At 43.8% G+C, this 13,390-nt stretch overlaps 1 protein-coding gene across 1 annotated transcript in view; it reads left to right on the top strand.

Moving 5' to 3' along the window:
* Positions 1 to 13,390, top strand: part of LOC105094251 (nacht, lrr and pyd domains-containing protein 1b-like) — a 33,607-nt gene that overhangs the window by 16,452 nt on the left and 3,765 nt on the right. Inside the window, exons 6-15 of the mRNA XM_031450063.2 lie at positions 2,348 to 2,392; positions 2,763 to 2,810; positions 2,965 to 3,011; positions 3,107 to 3,156; positions 3,431 to 3,648; positions 3,764 to 4,014; positions 6,032 to 6,166; positions 8,959 to 9,097; positions 10,404 to 10,457; positions 10,705 to 10,785. Coding sequence (XP_031305923.1) covers positions 2,348 to 2,392; positions 2,763 to 2,810; positions 2,965 to 3,011; positions 3,107 to 3,156; positions 3,431 to 3,648; positions 3,764 to 4,014; positions 6,032 to 6,166; positions 8,959 to 9,097; positions 10,404 to 10,457; positions 10,705 to 10,785 — 1,068 coding nt within the window. The remainder of the gene's footprint in view (positions 1 to 2,347; positions 2,393 to 2,762; positions 2,811 to 2,964; positions 3,012 to 3,106; positions 3,157 to 3,430; positions 3,649 to 3,763; positions 4,015 to 6,031; positions 6,167 to 8,958; positions 9,098 to 10,403; positions 10,458 to 10,704; positions 10,786 to 13,390) is intronic.

Genomic DNA, 13,390 nt, shown 5'->3' with positions numbered 1-13,390 from the left:
ATTTCTGTATCACACTCGTGGAGTAGATGTCACATTCTGATAGCCATAAGGGAAAAATGTACACCAGCCCTCCTCCCAGTCCGCTTTGTACATTAAGGATTAGTTCATCTTGCAAAATGTGATCAGGAGTCCAGCCTCTGTGGATTAGATTGGGATAGAAATTAAATCAGAAAGCTGTGTATTGGGATCCAGTCTTTGCTGTTCCTGGTTAACAACTGAGTAAATGGCCATAGGGACACAGAGTCCAGAGGCAGGGCCCTCAGGGTCCTGGAAGCCAGGCCTGGGCTTCCAGGTCCTCGCCAGGGTAGCACCCAGGTGGAAGGCATTCTGAGTCAGTGAGGCTCAGGACAGGCTCAGCATTGGTGGGAGGCTGGGGTCAGTGTGGTGAGACAGGGCATGTGCAGGGCAGGGACTTGCTGGGCCTGGCCCTCAGCCGAATTAGGCACCTGGATGTTCTCTGGCAGCGACAGTGAGTAGGCTGAGCATGCTTGTCCTTGGAGCCCAGGGCATCCAAGGGGCCCTGCCTTCCCCCAGGTTTATTCTCTTTGTTAAAAGACATTTTACCCTCTGTGTTGTGGGTGAGATCAAAGAGGCACTCCCCATTCACTTCCATCTGCAGGTCTGATAGAAGGGCCAGGCAGACCACCCTAGCTCGCTTGCTTCTCTAGGCTGGCTGGTGATGCAGGCCCACCCGTCGTGCTCATGATTGGATATGCCTTCTACTCATAGGCATGGGCTTGGGGTCACCTCTCTTGTACGGACTAAAGAGAAGCTGTGGTTTATGTGTTGGAGAGAACTGTATCGGTCCCTCTGCTGGGAAGACCCGTAGACTCTGTCTGCTGGGCGGTTAGGATTCTCTAACCTCTTTCCCTTTCTCTGTTCCCAAGGCAAAGGGCAAGACATAGAAACATGGGATGTGGATGCAGTGCAATGTGGATGACAGCCATTAAATAATCTAGAATTTTACAGTGCTTTTTAGGACAGCGGCTGAGGAAATATGATTGAAGGATTTTGTGGTGTAGGACTTGGGTCAGTATTTCAGAACCTTCGGCTTTATAGTATTCTGAGTCCAGAATTCTGAATACTTTTAGTCTCTACTTGCCATTTCATCTTAATGCTGTTTTTTTAAAAGCTGGTTCTCTCTTGCAACCCCTGGTCCCTGTATAATGCCCTAACAGCAGGCAGCTTGTGTAGCCGGGGCTGGAGCACCATCCTGGGGGAGAGCCTGCACCTTCTGGGTGGTGTTGGTGGCCTAGGACCTTCTACATGTGTTGAAGATGCCTGTCTCAACAACAGGCTGACCCTCCCAAAGGCTGTTCAGATCTTTAACATATAAAACCAAACACTTAACACATTAGGTTTTACCCCATGTGAAGGGTTATTGTTTACTTTAGAATTCCTGAATTTTTTAATGAGTCCCACCATCGCCCTAGCAAAATAATAGTTCATAACAGTTCGCTAGTACTCACTGAGTGCTTGCTGAGTGCCAGGCACAATCCTTGCCTGTAATTTAATTTTCTATCTTTCTAGGGGTGGTATTATGCTAATCTCCATTTAATAGATGAGGAGAGTAATGGACAGAGAGATTTAGTACATAACTAGAGAGCCCAAGCTCATGAGCTAGTGGCCAAGGCAGGTAATAGGAAAATTCATTGCTGTTCTCGTTCATAATTCATTTTGTAGAATTCTAGTCATTCAGAAAATGAACACTGACCAGGCCCTGGGGTTATAGTCCTCATGAAGCTTACATTCTAATGGGGAGAGAAACAGGAATCAGAAAGACTCAGCCAAATAGTGTGTGAGGTGGTGGGGAGTGCCCTGAAGGAAATGAAAGGGGAAGAGAATGTGTCAGGCAGGCCCTGCTGTCAGGTAATCCTCTCTGATAAGGTGAGCTTTGAGCAGAGACTGCAAGGATGTGAGGGAGTGAGCAACGTGAATATTTGTTGTGAGTATTTGTTTGAGGAGACAGTGCAAAGGCCCTGAGGCAGGAGCATGTGGAGAATGGCTCAGAGTGACTGGAGGGTTGTAAGTGCAGTAATGAGGAGCCAGCGGAAGGAGTCTACATGTTAAGTCAGAGATAGTTCTGGTTTAAATGTGCCCAAAACCAGATGTTAATTACTCTCTTAAGTCCAAGCTAATCTCTAACTTGAAAGTCACCTGGGGGGGGCTGATGCTGATCAATCACTGTCTTGGGGATAATGACTCCAGCTTAGGTGTCCCAACTCCGGGCCGCCACGAAGGGCTCCTCCTTGGGGGCTGCAGCTGTCCAGATGGAACGCTGGCCTAGGTGGGGAGTAACCAGTGAAGAGGTTGTTTATGACCACCTGAGCCCTTCTTGTCTTCACAGATGGGGAGCTAGGAGAGTCTTCCACCGAGGAGGCGTCCACTCAGGGTAAGAGCGAGGCAGTGCCCTTGCCATCTTGTTTTCTCGGATCCATCCTGTTCTCCCTGTGCCTGTGGTGTGGGAGGAGGATGTGAGGATCAGGCTGAAGGATGGTGAGACAGCAGTTGCTTCTACATAAAAAGATCAGCTAAAGACCTATGTGCCAAAATGAGCTGCGTGGAAACTTAAGCTTGTTTTCATGCCCCACCCAGCCCTACAACAGGACTCACAAATGTGATAACGGGTCATGTGTCTCTAAGTCCAGTGATGGAGATGTTTAAATAAAGTTCCTGTTGGCTGTGAAGCTGGAGGTGGGGGCTTAGGTGATTTACCCTGTGATTAACTTATGCCAATTCATGAATGATTGTATCTTTCACAGTTGAAGAATGGGAGGATAAAGGATTGCCCACAGATCATTTTAATTCAGGTATGAACTTAATATATTCCTTTAAATATTGTTGCTAAGGGGCTTGTACCTTTGAATTTTGTAATCTGGTCATATCATATATATTTATTAAACATTTTTTGTCTGAAAATGCCAATCACATTCCTATAAGTAAAACTTTTTCTCTGTCATTTAGAATTTAATAAAATCCAATCTCACTGTGAACACTGTAAAGCTGAAAATGTAAGTCTCTTTTAATTATAAAGTATGATTCTTTAATTTGCTTGATTTAAGGAAACAACATTTACTTATATATCATATATGTGCTTTTTCTCCAGAAACACAATGAACCAGTGACCCCCAGGCTCCTTTCCCGGGGACAGTTTTTGTAAGTCATTGTGGATACAGAAGACGACATATTGTTCATCCTTTTAATTTTCTATATAAAAATAACCCTGAGTAGGGGAAGCACAAAACAGCATAACTTAACTTCACACATTTTATGTAATTCCTTGGATTGTTTTCTTTGATACTGATGTTGCTTCAAAATGTTACTGAGTTCTCTTTGTGCTTTTGAATGAAATTAAAAACAAATAATTGCAAGAAGTCCTCTCCTACCCAAGCAGCAGGACTGAACAGGTGCTCTTATCTGTCCAATGCAGACTGAAGGTGGACACGGAGGGCATTTACCAGTGCACGGAAACTGGTCTGATATTTGAAGTTAACAGAAAAGTTGACATCAAGTATTGTGTCTTGTCCTGGAGCAAATATGCGGACCTGGTTGTTAAGCCCTGGGTTGTCGGTGGACCCTTGTTTGATGTTAAATGTGACCCTACCTGTCTTACCTCCATTCAGTTTCCACATTCCCTCTGCTTGGGTCGTAAGTACTAGTTTGCTAACAGTTTAATCTGTGCGTGTGTGTGAGAGAGAGAGAGAGAGAATGTGTGCAACCCATACAATGCCTGGAACACTGACGCACCTTCATGTCTTCACAGACTGCGACACCAACATGATGTTCAAAGTCTTGCATGTTAAAAGTACTGGGGCCTCGTTAGAATACACCGTGGACCACTCTGCAACCCATGTCAAATGGCGCGTGAGCTCTCTTTCTCCTGTGGGACCTGTTATTCAAAGCGAAGAAACGGTGTTCCACCACGGGGCCGTGATTCTGTACAAAGCCATTGACCATAATCCATCCTTGTCTTTTCGAGTGTACATAGCAACCAATAATGAGTCCTTCATCAAGGTAAAGCCAATGAAATGAATACTAAATGTTGAATACTTTGTTTTCAGACATGACACGACATCTGGGTGGGTCCTGTCCCTGTTGCTTTGTGTCCCCCCTCAGCGGCGGGTCTGATTTGGTGCTCCCACAGAGGTCGTAAAGTCCGTGGCTGGTGTGTGTGTGCTGAGTCCTCAGATCCAGGGAGTATGATTGTTTGTACATGTAAACAGTGTTGTGAAGATAACAAATGGGGAAAGAGCTCTTCAGAGCTGGGGCTGGCCCAGGCAAGCAGGCCTGGCCTTGGAGGAGATTGCCTGGTGGACAGCCTAGGCCATCTGTTTTCTACAGCCTTTTTGCTGGGGACCAGGGACCAGGGGCCAGAGTGGTGACATCAGCAGGGAGCTCGTTACAGTGCCAAGTCTCAGCCCCACCCAGCCCTGCAGACTCAGAGGTGACTGGTGTGCACGTGGAGCTGGAGAAGCACCGGCCCTGGGATGCACTGGGCATCGAGGGTAGGGTGACCGAAGGTTTCTTCTGCGCCTAAAGCTCCACCAGTAAGATGGGCCTCTCAGGGTAACTCACTGCAGAACAATTTTTTGGATAAAAATTTGACCCATTGTTCATGGGTTCAACATTCTGGTTTCTGAAGCAACAAATATTCATGAAGCACCTCATGTGTTTAAGGCAGCCTGGCCTGAGGGAAAGGGTTTAGATATTCACCATGGAACCAGTTTTCCAGAACACCGAATAAGGCTGTGACGTTCAGCCCATTTTCCAAACAGTATTGTTTAGAACAAAGGGAACCGAATCTCCTTTCATAGCCCGACTTAGAGGTCGGCTGAAATATAGCAGATAAAGCAGTGACACAAGATTATACTTTCAGATTCGAAATCAGGGTTTGACAGAAGTTAAATGAGCATTAGAGCTGTAATAAAGTGTGCTAATTTAAGAGTTATAATTTGAGCTACAGAATCTCTATCAAACGATCTACTCCCAGTGGTCTTTGGTTGTAGTATTTTCACACTTTAAAAATGTTATACTGATTATAATTAGCCATATGTATTAAAGTATAAAAACTTTATTAAGTAATGGGTTTTTAGTTTCTTCCTAAGAAGGTAAAACATGCTTCCTGTAATCTCATTAAGGTAATACTTTCAGTTGGGAAAGTAATCTTCAGAATGGTATGAGAATAATTTAAAGTATAATTAGCATAGATTTGGAATAAGTACTGTTGTTTAATGAACTTTATATTTTTTTAAGTAAATTCAGTTATTAAAAGGGGATTACCCCTCTTCCTAGGAAGCTGGGGTGGGGGCTGATTATATCAGCACATGTAGAGACGTTTGCCGCCAGAACAATGGGGAGCGTGGCACTGGTAAGGCAGGATGTCCTTCCTGGCTGATGTTTTATTTTTACACTTTTCTTCATGGGTTGATTTTTTTTCCCCCTAAGTAGAAAAAGATTTCCTTGAATTCTGCCTCAGGAAACCTAAATTTCATGTTCAGCTGTGACAGCTGCTTTACCAAGGGAGCCTGGGCCAACGCTTACTTTAACCTCTTGGGGGCATTTGAACAATACATGTAAAGTCAGCGCCCCCCGTAGGCCCACGTCAAAGGGGTAGTTGTGAAAATAAGGATGGAAACTATAAAGTGTGGGACAGAGACACACTGAGTAAGCTGGAACCCTGTAGAGTAAAGTAGCTGCCTTCTGTCCACAGGTGCACTGCTAGTGCTAACTGAACTCACATCCTTCAGGAGCAAATGGTCGGTGCCACACAGGGTAGAAGGGTTGCTTTTGGCCGTAGTGCTTTTGCAGAAAGATGTTTGGCGATCTGGGAGCCTGAAGTACAGATCAAAGGCGCCTCAAGCCTCTGTGGCCTTTTTTCCCCCTTGTGAGCACTGTGAAAGCTACTTCAGGGCTGTCACTTTGTAGTCAGAAGTGAAGATAATGCAGGCTGGCACGTGCCCTGCCTATAATCTGACATTTCTTACTGTTGTTGCTGATGGATTTCAAAACCAAAACCTGTTTCCACCTTTAGGATATTTCCAAGTCTATAAAGCACTCCTCTAAGAAATTCATGAAAGTCGACAAGCCTCCTGTTTGCCTGAAGTTGTTGCAGAATGGGAAGAAGTACAGACTGATTAGTGAGCCGGAAGCCGAAATCACCCCAGAGGTAGAGCTCTTAAAACCACCTCAGAGGGGCAGTGGGGATGTGGATCTCTTAGCTGTGGTGTTTTGCAGATACTACAAATAATGTATTTTGTTCTCATTTTTTTATTTCCCACCGTCTAAGAAAGCAATTGTGTTTTTCTCATCTTGTAGCTTATTTCAAAGATCCTGCTGAATTTTAGGATGCTGCAGTCATTGGGAAAATAGACTCCCCAGTCTCTTTCCCTTTCAAAAGGTTTTCCATTTTCTTGAATTTTTAATTAAACTCTTCAAACAGTGTTAGCTTCAAAGGAATACAAACCTTAAGTTTAATTTGAAGTCACACAGAGCATTAAAGGTTAATGGAAGGGAGTTGCTAACAAGGGATATTGGGCTTTTCTTACTGGAAGGCATTTGAAAAATAGAGGACAGATTGTCATCAAATTTGTCTGTAAACACCATGACATTTGTAAAGTGACTTTGATTTCTCAGAAATGACTTGGTTATTTTGAAAACTTATTTTCACGGTGTGCTCTGAGCATATATGCCACAGCTTGTCGAGCCTGGACCTCTGTGTGCAAATTCCTTTGTATGCCTCCTTTTGTTTGTCTTTTTATTTTATAGTTTATGAAAAGCTGAAAACATGTTTTGATTCCATTAAGTTAAGATGGGAGGCAAGAGAGCTAATTGCAGTGGGGTCCATGTTGCATCATTTTATTGTATCATCAAGGCACCCAGTGCCCTGTAGCAGCAATCACAAACCCTGATCAAGCTGTCGAGTTGATCAGACAGTCTTCTATTACCTTCCTTTCTGGTTTTAAAGGGTCTCTTCGCACCCTTTGAATTATTTAAGCCTTACAGCTACATGGCTGAGGAAACTGATGCAGGCGGGCAGTCTGCCCAGGCCACATACCCGGGCAGCGGCAAGTTCGGCCCAGAGCCCCAGCTGCCTTTGGCTTCTAAAGCCGCCGTCTTCCCACTGGGATCTGAGAGGTTAATTCTTGGCCCTCCCAAGCTGATCAAGCCCTGGCCGATGGTACAGCAAGACAATCACAAGAAGCAAACTGCAGCCTTGTCTGGGAAGTGGAATTAAATTAGAAGAGTTTGCTTAGAGCAGTGATTCTTGGCCTTTGCTGCAATGGAATCCCCTGGGGAGCTTTAAAAAAAAATTCTGTGGCCTGGGTCCCACCTCTAGGGACGCTGACTTAATTGGTCTGGGGAAGGCCTGGGCATTGGGTTTGTTAAAGCTCCCAGGTGCCTGTAATGTGTTGCCAAGTTAAAGAACCACTAGGAGAGGGAATAATACCTATTGAATAGGTGAATCTGTCCAGGAAGAGACCAAGGTGGTCCCAGGAGTTCTTTTTCACAAAAGATGTTGATAGCTGGGGGACTTTAAATAATCTGTGTTTTACGACTCACTGTGTGCTCTCTCTCTCAACCAAATCTCTGGCCTATAAGATGGGAATAATCTCCCAGGTTTTCTGTAAAGATCATATAAAGTGATGGTTTGTGGGTACTCTGAAAATTTTTAACACTCTGTGTAACTATAAGGTGTTCTTTTCAGTTTTATACCATTAATGATTTGTTTAACTGACATTGATCAGGAGTGCCTATTACAAGTCAGCCTGGGATGAGAGCTAAGAGTTAAAAAAGAAGTAAGTCACAGGCTTTTTTTTTTCCCCGTGGGGGTACTGGGGATTAAACCCAGGACCTGGTGCGTGCTAAGCATATGCTCTACCACTGAGCTATCCCGCCGCCCCTAGTAAGTCACAGTCTTTTCCCTCAAAGATGCCAGTGTAGTGAGGGAAGTACTCCATTCATGCAAAGAAATAATTTTAACGTAATGTGGTATTACTATAGAGATGGGCAGGAGGTACAGTGGGTTTTTCCAGGGAGGCTTTTCACATGCGGGAAGTTTGCCTGGGTTTGCAGATGCCTGAGAGGTGACAGGAATGTGCGGCTGGGCTGGAGGCCCCCGGGAGGCTTTGGGGAATGGGAACGTGGAGGACTTTGGGAGGAGTGGGGCCAGGGGAAGGAGTTGTCTCAGCATTATGGACCCTGGTGTGTGACCCCTGGAAGGTTGTGAGGATAATGCTAGTGACTTGGAGCAGAAAGAGAGGGGGGCAGGTTAAGACCACCGGTTTGGGGGGTGATGCCCAGTGCAGTTCAGTGTTATTTATTAAGAATGTACTTCTCAGCCAGGCTTGCTAGCCAGTCTGGAGAGGAGCAGAGGAGGTGGGAGGAGGAGGCAGTCCATGTAGAGGTTAAGAGCTCACACTCTGGAGTCAAAAGATGTGGATTCAAATTCTGGTTTCATCACTTCCTGCATGTGGACTTGGGCAAGTTCATTTGCTTCTCTGGGATTCTTTATCCATGAAATAGTCATAAAAGGATTTGTCCAATGAGGAACTATAGGTAAAACCCTCCACATAGTTCTGTGAATGTTGAGTCAGTCGCAGATTGGAGCATGCTCCAAGGAGAGGATGGTGAGGAGTTTAAAAGCACCTGGGAAAGGGTGGCTGATGGGTGAGCCCACGTTCCATCTGAAGAATCAGGAAAGGGCTGACAGATGGGGCCACGGGACTAGAAAGGAAGCTTCAGTAAGGTAGAAATGCAGTTTGGAGTAAGAGTGGGAAGGTCTAGAAGGAAGAGAGTAAGAGGACAAGTGATTGAGTGGTGGGATTTCCAAGGTCACGATTTCAGTGGGGTGGTCCAGCAAGCACTAACCCTTTTAATGGTCATTATTCTTTATCTGACATTTTATGTTGTTCATTAGTGCAACTTTTAAATGTAAGAATGTCACTTTTTTTTTTAAAGGAAATTGAATTTGTGGATGGTTCACTTTTAAAATTGAAAAGTTATATTGAAGTGTATTTGGAGCAACCGGTGGAGTTTAAGTTACTTTTGGTGGAGATGGATTCCGAGGAAATTGTATGGAAAGCAAAACTGAGAGAGTGTGAGTGTTTCATGTTTTGCATCTTGAGTTAAAACTCTGGTTTGGTGGGGTTGGGGCGGGGTCGCGGGGCGGGGCGGGGTGGGGAGGTGGGCAGGCAGACGGGGCAGTCGTCCATCCCATCACTGGGACGTGACAAACTTCGATTAAGAGAAACGAAGGCCCCAGCCACTGGGACAAAAGTGCCGGCTCGGGTTCTCAGGCCCTCACCATCCAAGTCCCCAGAGAGCGGGTGCCTAGAGCCCATATTTGCTCTCACGTCTTTCTCCTCCAGATGCGACACCCAGTCAGATCGGTTTGGATTTCTGTCCTAGTCCAAGAAGGAAGCTTTTCTATGGGTGTGATTCTTATTGTCAGTATTAGACCCTTAAATTAGCCTTTCATCCAAACTACAGTTACTTAGCCGGGAAGAGTCCTAGGCAGGACTCTGCATTGGGGGTTGTATTATTTTTCTCTTGGTATTCATTAATTTGTCAAACAAGTGAACCTGAAAGATGTTACTTTTTAATCACAGCAAATGCCACAGTAATGAAGGTATTTAACATGTCGCCACCCGAACAACTGATGTTCTTCTAGACTGAGTCTCTCTCGGGGTAGTTTTAGAGACCACTTTATAAGGTCTCTTTGTAACCTTGTGTAATCACAGTCTGCATGCTAAGGTGGCCCTGGTCTGCATTATCTGGGGGCTCTATCCTACTGGTTAGCAGCACCTGCTCATCACTTTTCAGGCGTCTTCACTCCAGAGACCTATCAAAGGCCTCCTGAGACGTCGGTACGTCAGAACGGGGGCTGAATTTCACACACGGCAGGTGCTGTCCAGTCAGAATGAAGTATCCAGAAAGAATTCCCCAAGTACAGGGTTTTCCAAACTACAGAAGGCTAATATATATGTATGAGATTCTTTTACGTGGAGAAAAATAAACTTAAAATGTTTATTTTTACGGCTTCCTTGTCCACCTGGCACACAATGCCAGTGTTCTGATCGCAGTAGTTCTAGATTTGAAGAAATGCAGAAGAAATGACATTTCACCTGGCATGTGGGTAGGGCATGTATCATGACGGTGGTTTGCAGACGACTGAGGTTTGGGAAACACTTGTCTCACAAGACATGTTGGAAGGAGTCCTTGTGATTTATCTCAAGAGTCCAAGCCCAGTGCATTTGCGTACGTACCAAGTTAAAACTCCACACTCATATTTGAACTTTAGGGAGATTGCCAAGACCCTAGGGCTTCCGTGTTTTCACAAATCGATTGCTTTAATTCAAATTTCATACCACTTTTTCCAGTTGATGCTTATGGTACTTTCACAGGTGACTGGATTCAGCAAGATCGGAATCGGAACATTTCGAAAAGCAGCACAAGTGGTGAGTGCTCATAACTGGACATTAAACTTCTGTTCTTTCCATCCACTAGAATTTTAATTTTGCTGTGCAAATACGGTAACATCAAGGATCTGTTAAGTGTTCCATAACTCTTAAATCGTCTAAACACCTCTGAATCCATTTTCAATTGGTTTCTATTTGTATGATGATTTTTTTAAATCCATTTTGAAGATGGGTGGATACTAACAACCATAAGGGAAAGCCAATTTGTTGCTGTTGTGTTTTAAAGGTAACAGGCGTCGAAAAATGAGTAGCAGCTTACCTGATGAAGTGGTCTATGATAAAAGAATGAAGCAGATTGACACTTCAGGTTTGTAAAAATGTCATCAGTGGCTCTAAATCATTTTCCCTGGTCTCCCGCCTTGACATTCATCCAGCACATGTGCTTCTCGGGTCAGTCTTCCTGGAACACATCCCAGATGTGCCTCCCAGATACCTTCTCCCTGTGTCCTAGCTTCTCAGGCCTGGGTAAGGGTCCCCTTTGGTCTGCCCCAGCCTACTTTTCCAGCTTGACTGCCCGCTCCTCCCCTTCACTCAGTGGGATGAGAACGGGAGGAGGGGAAGCTCCTGCAGCCCCTAGGGGCAGGACCACGGCCTGGCCATCTGTGCATTTCCCATAGCACTGAGCGTGCAGCCTTTTATGCAGAAGATAATGAATGTGCATGTGTGCAGTCACCGGTTTCACAGTTATTAGCTACATTTAGGGGAGGGAGCCGCCAGCTCAATTATTGGAGACTAGAGTCAACCTAATTTTTTCCAATTAAATGGCAGAGACCAAAGCTCGATAGTTGTGAAAATACAATAGAGATTTAGACACGTAACAATGGTGCTCTGAGGAGCCAGAAGATGGAGTATGTGCCTCAGAATTCAAGTCCAGAACTCACAAATTTGAGTTTTAAAAACCCAGACTCAAATTATACGAGACAAGGTCTCAAGGCTTTGGGAGCCTCATGTAACTCCCCAGATTAAATCTTTTCAACAAAATACCCTTTATTTTACTATTGTAAGAAAGTGTGAATCTCTAAAAGCAGATAAACTCTCTCTATAGACTAAAATAAGATCTTTCACTTCCTAGAGCAGGCGGTGGTGAGGATGACACGTGTCTGATTTTACTGCGTGTCACTAGAGACTTTTTTTTTAATTTTTATTAAGTGAACATCAGAATAAGTGAGGCTCTGGAATTATTTTGCCTTAACTTAACTTACTTAACAGTTATTTTAACTTAACCAATTTACTTAACCAAATTGGGATATAATATTTTTCCAGTTTTATTGAGATATAATTGACAAATAAAATTGTATAGATTTAAAGTATAAAGGTGATGTTTTGATGTATGTATACATCGTGAAATATTTACCAATCAAGTTAATTAGCACATCTACCACCTCACATAGTCACCTTTTTTTTTTGGTGGTAGTGAGAATGCATAAAACCTACTCTCTGAGCAAGTTTCAAGTATGCAATACAGTATTATTAACTAGAGTCACTGTGCTATAGATTAGATCTTCAGGACTTACTCATTTATAACTGAATGGGACACAATTTTGTATTAAATTGATACATAGGAAAAGTTTTCTTTTCTTGAAATTATTTGGCTGTTTTGAAATTAGCTCCAATAACAAGTAGCTAGAAATAGAATTCAAATGATCAGATGCTACCTAGAAAGATTAAGGATTTCTAACCACTTTAGAGTTGACAATATGATGTCAAATAAATTAATAAAGATTTACTTTTGTTTAGGCATTTCTGCAACATGTTTTGAGCTGTTGAGTCTCTATCTTGGTGTATCAGGCTCAGCATATCACCATGTTGCTTTTTAAAATATGGTCAGCTCTCTTGGGAAGGGTGTAGCTCAGTGGTGGGGAGGGTGTAGCTCAATGGTAGAGTGCGTGCCTAGCATACACAAGGTCCTGGGTTCAATCCTCAGTACGTCTATTAAAATAAATAAATAAATAGTAAAATAAAAACCTAATTACCTCCCCCTTACAAAAAAAAATTTCCCCTCAAAAAAATAAAATAATATTCAATATCTTGTAATAATCTTTAATGAAAAAGAATATGCAGATGAATATATGTATGTATATGCATGACTGGGACATTATGCTGTACACCAGAAGTCAACACATTGTAACTGACCATACTTCAATTAAAAATATTAAAAAGTAAAAAATTTGAAAAATATGGTCAACTCTCAACCTTAACAGAATCACTTTGAGATCTTGTTAAATTTAGGTTAAGAGTCTGATGTGGTAGTTTCGGGGACAGCCCAAGGACTGGCCGTGTTAATAGACTCCCTGGGGAGTTTTCCTGGCAGCAGGCCGAGAGGTGCACTCGTCTAGGCACCGGGAAACCTCTGGAGGGCAGGGGCACCCCTTTAGAACCCATCCTCCAGTCTAGAAGGCTGGAGAGGAAACTGTGAAGTGGGTTAGGGTCTAATATGTATGTTTGGTTTACATGAATAGACTGTTGGCTGTAGATGAGCGAAAGTGTTGTGGTCATGGGAGAGGGGCAGAAGGGACTCTTCCCTCTCTCTGCCTTCCACTGTCACCTCCAAGTGTTTGTAAGACCTTGAGGATCCTTAAAGGAGACTCAGCAGCCAGTGAGCTTTGCTTCACCATAGCACAAACCAGCTAAAACACGTGAACGTAGAAAACAGGGCTAATATTTTTATGGAGCCAATAGTTTGCACTGGCAAACGTATATCCTTCCAAGATTATGACCCTGTTTCTTAGCAACAGATAGTACAGATACCCTCCTGTGACTTTTCTGTGGATTGTGCTTTTCCCCCCAATGCCAGGAGATGGCAGAACGGAGACTACAGGTCATCTCCCTTCCTGCCTCTTTAGTGACCACTTAAAGGTAGCATTTTGTATGTGGCTTTAACACTTAAAGACACAGAGGTGGGCAAGGGTAAC

Source organism: Camelus dromedarius, chromosome 2 (assembly GCF_036321535.1).
Source record: "Camelus dromedarius isolate mCamDro1 chromosome 2, mCamDro1.pat, whole genome shotgun sequence".
NCBI lineage: Eukaryota > Metazoa > Chordata > Mammalia > Artiodactyla > Camelidae > Camelus > Camelus dromedarius.
This window is presented reverse-complemented; position numbering and strand designations above follow the sequence as displayed.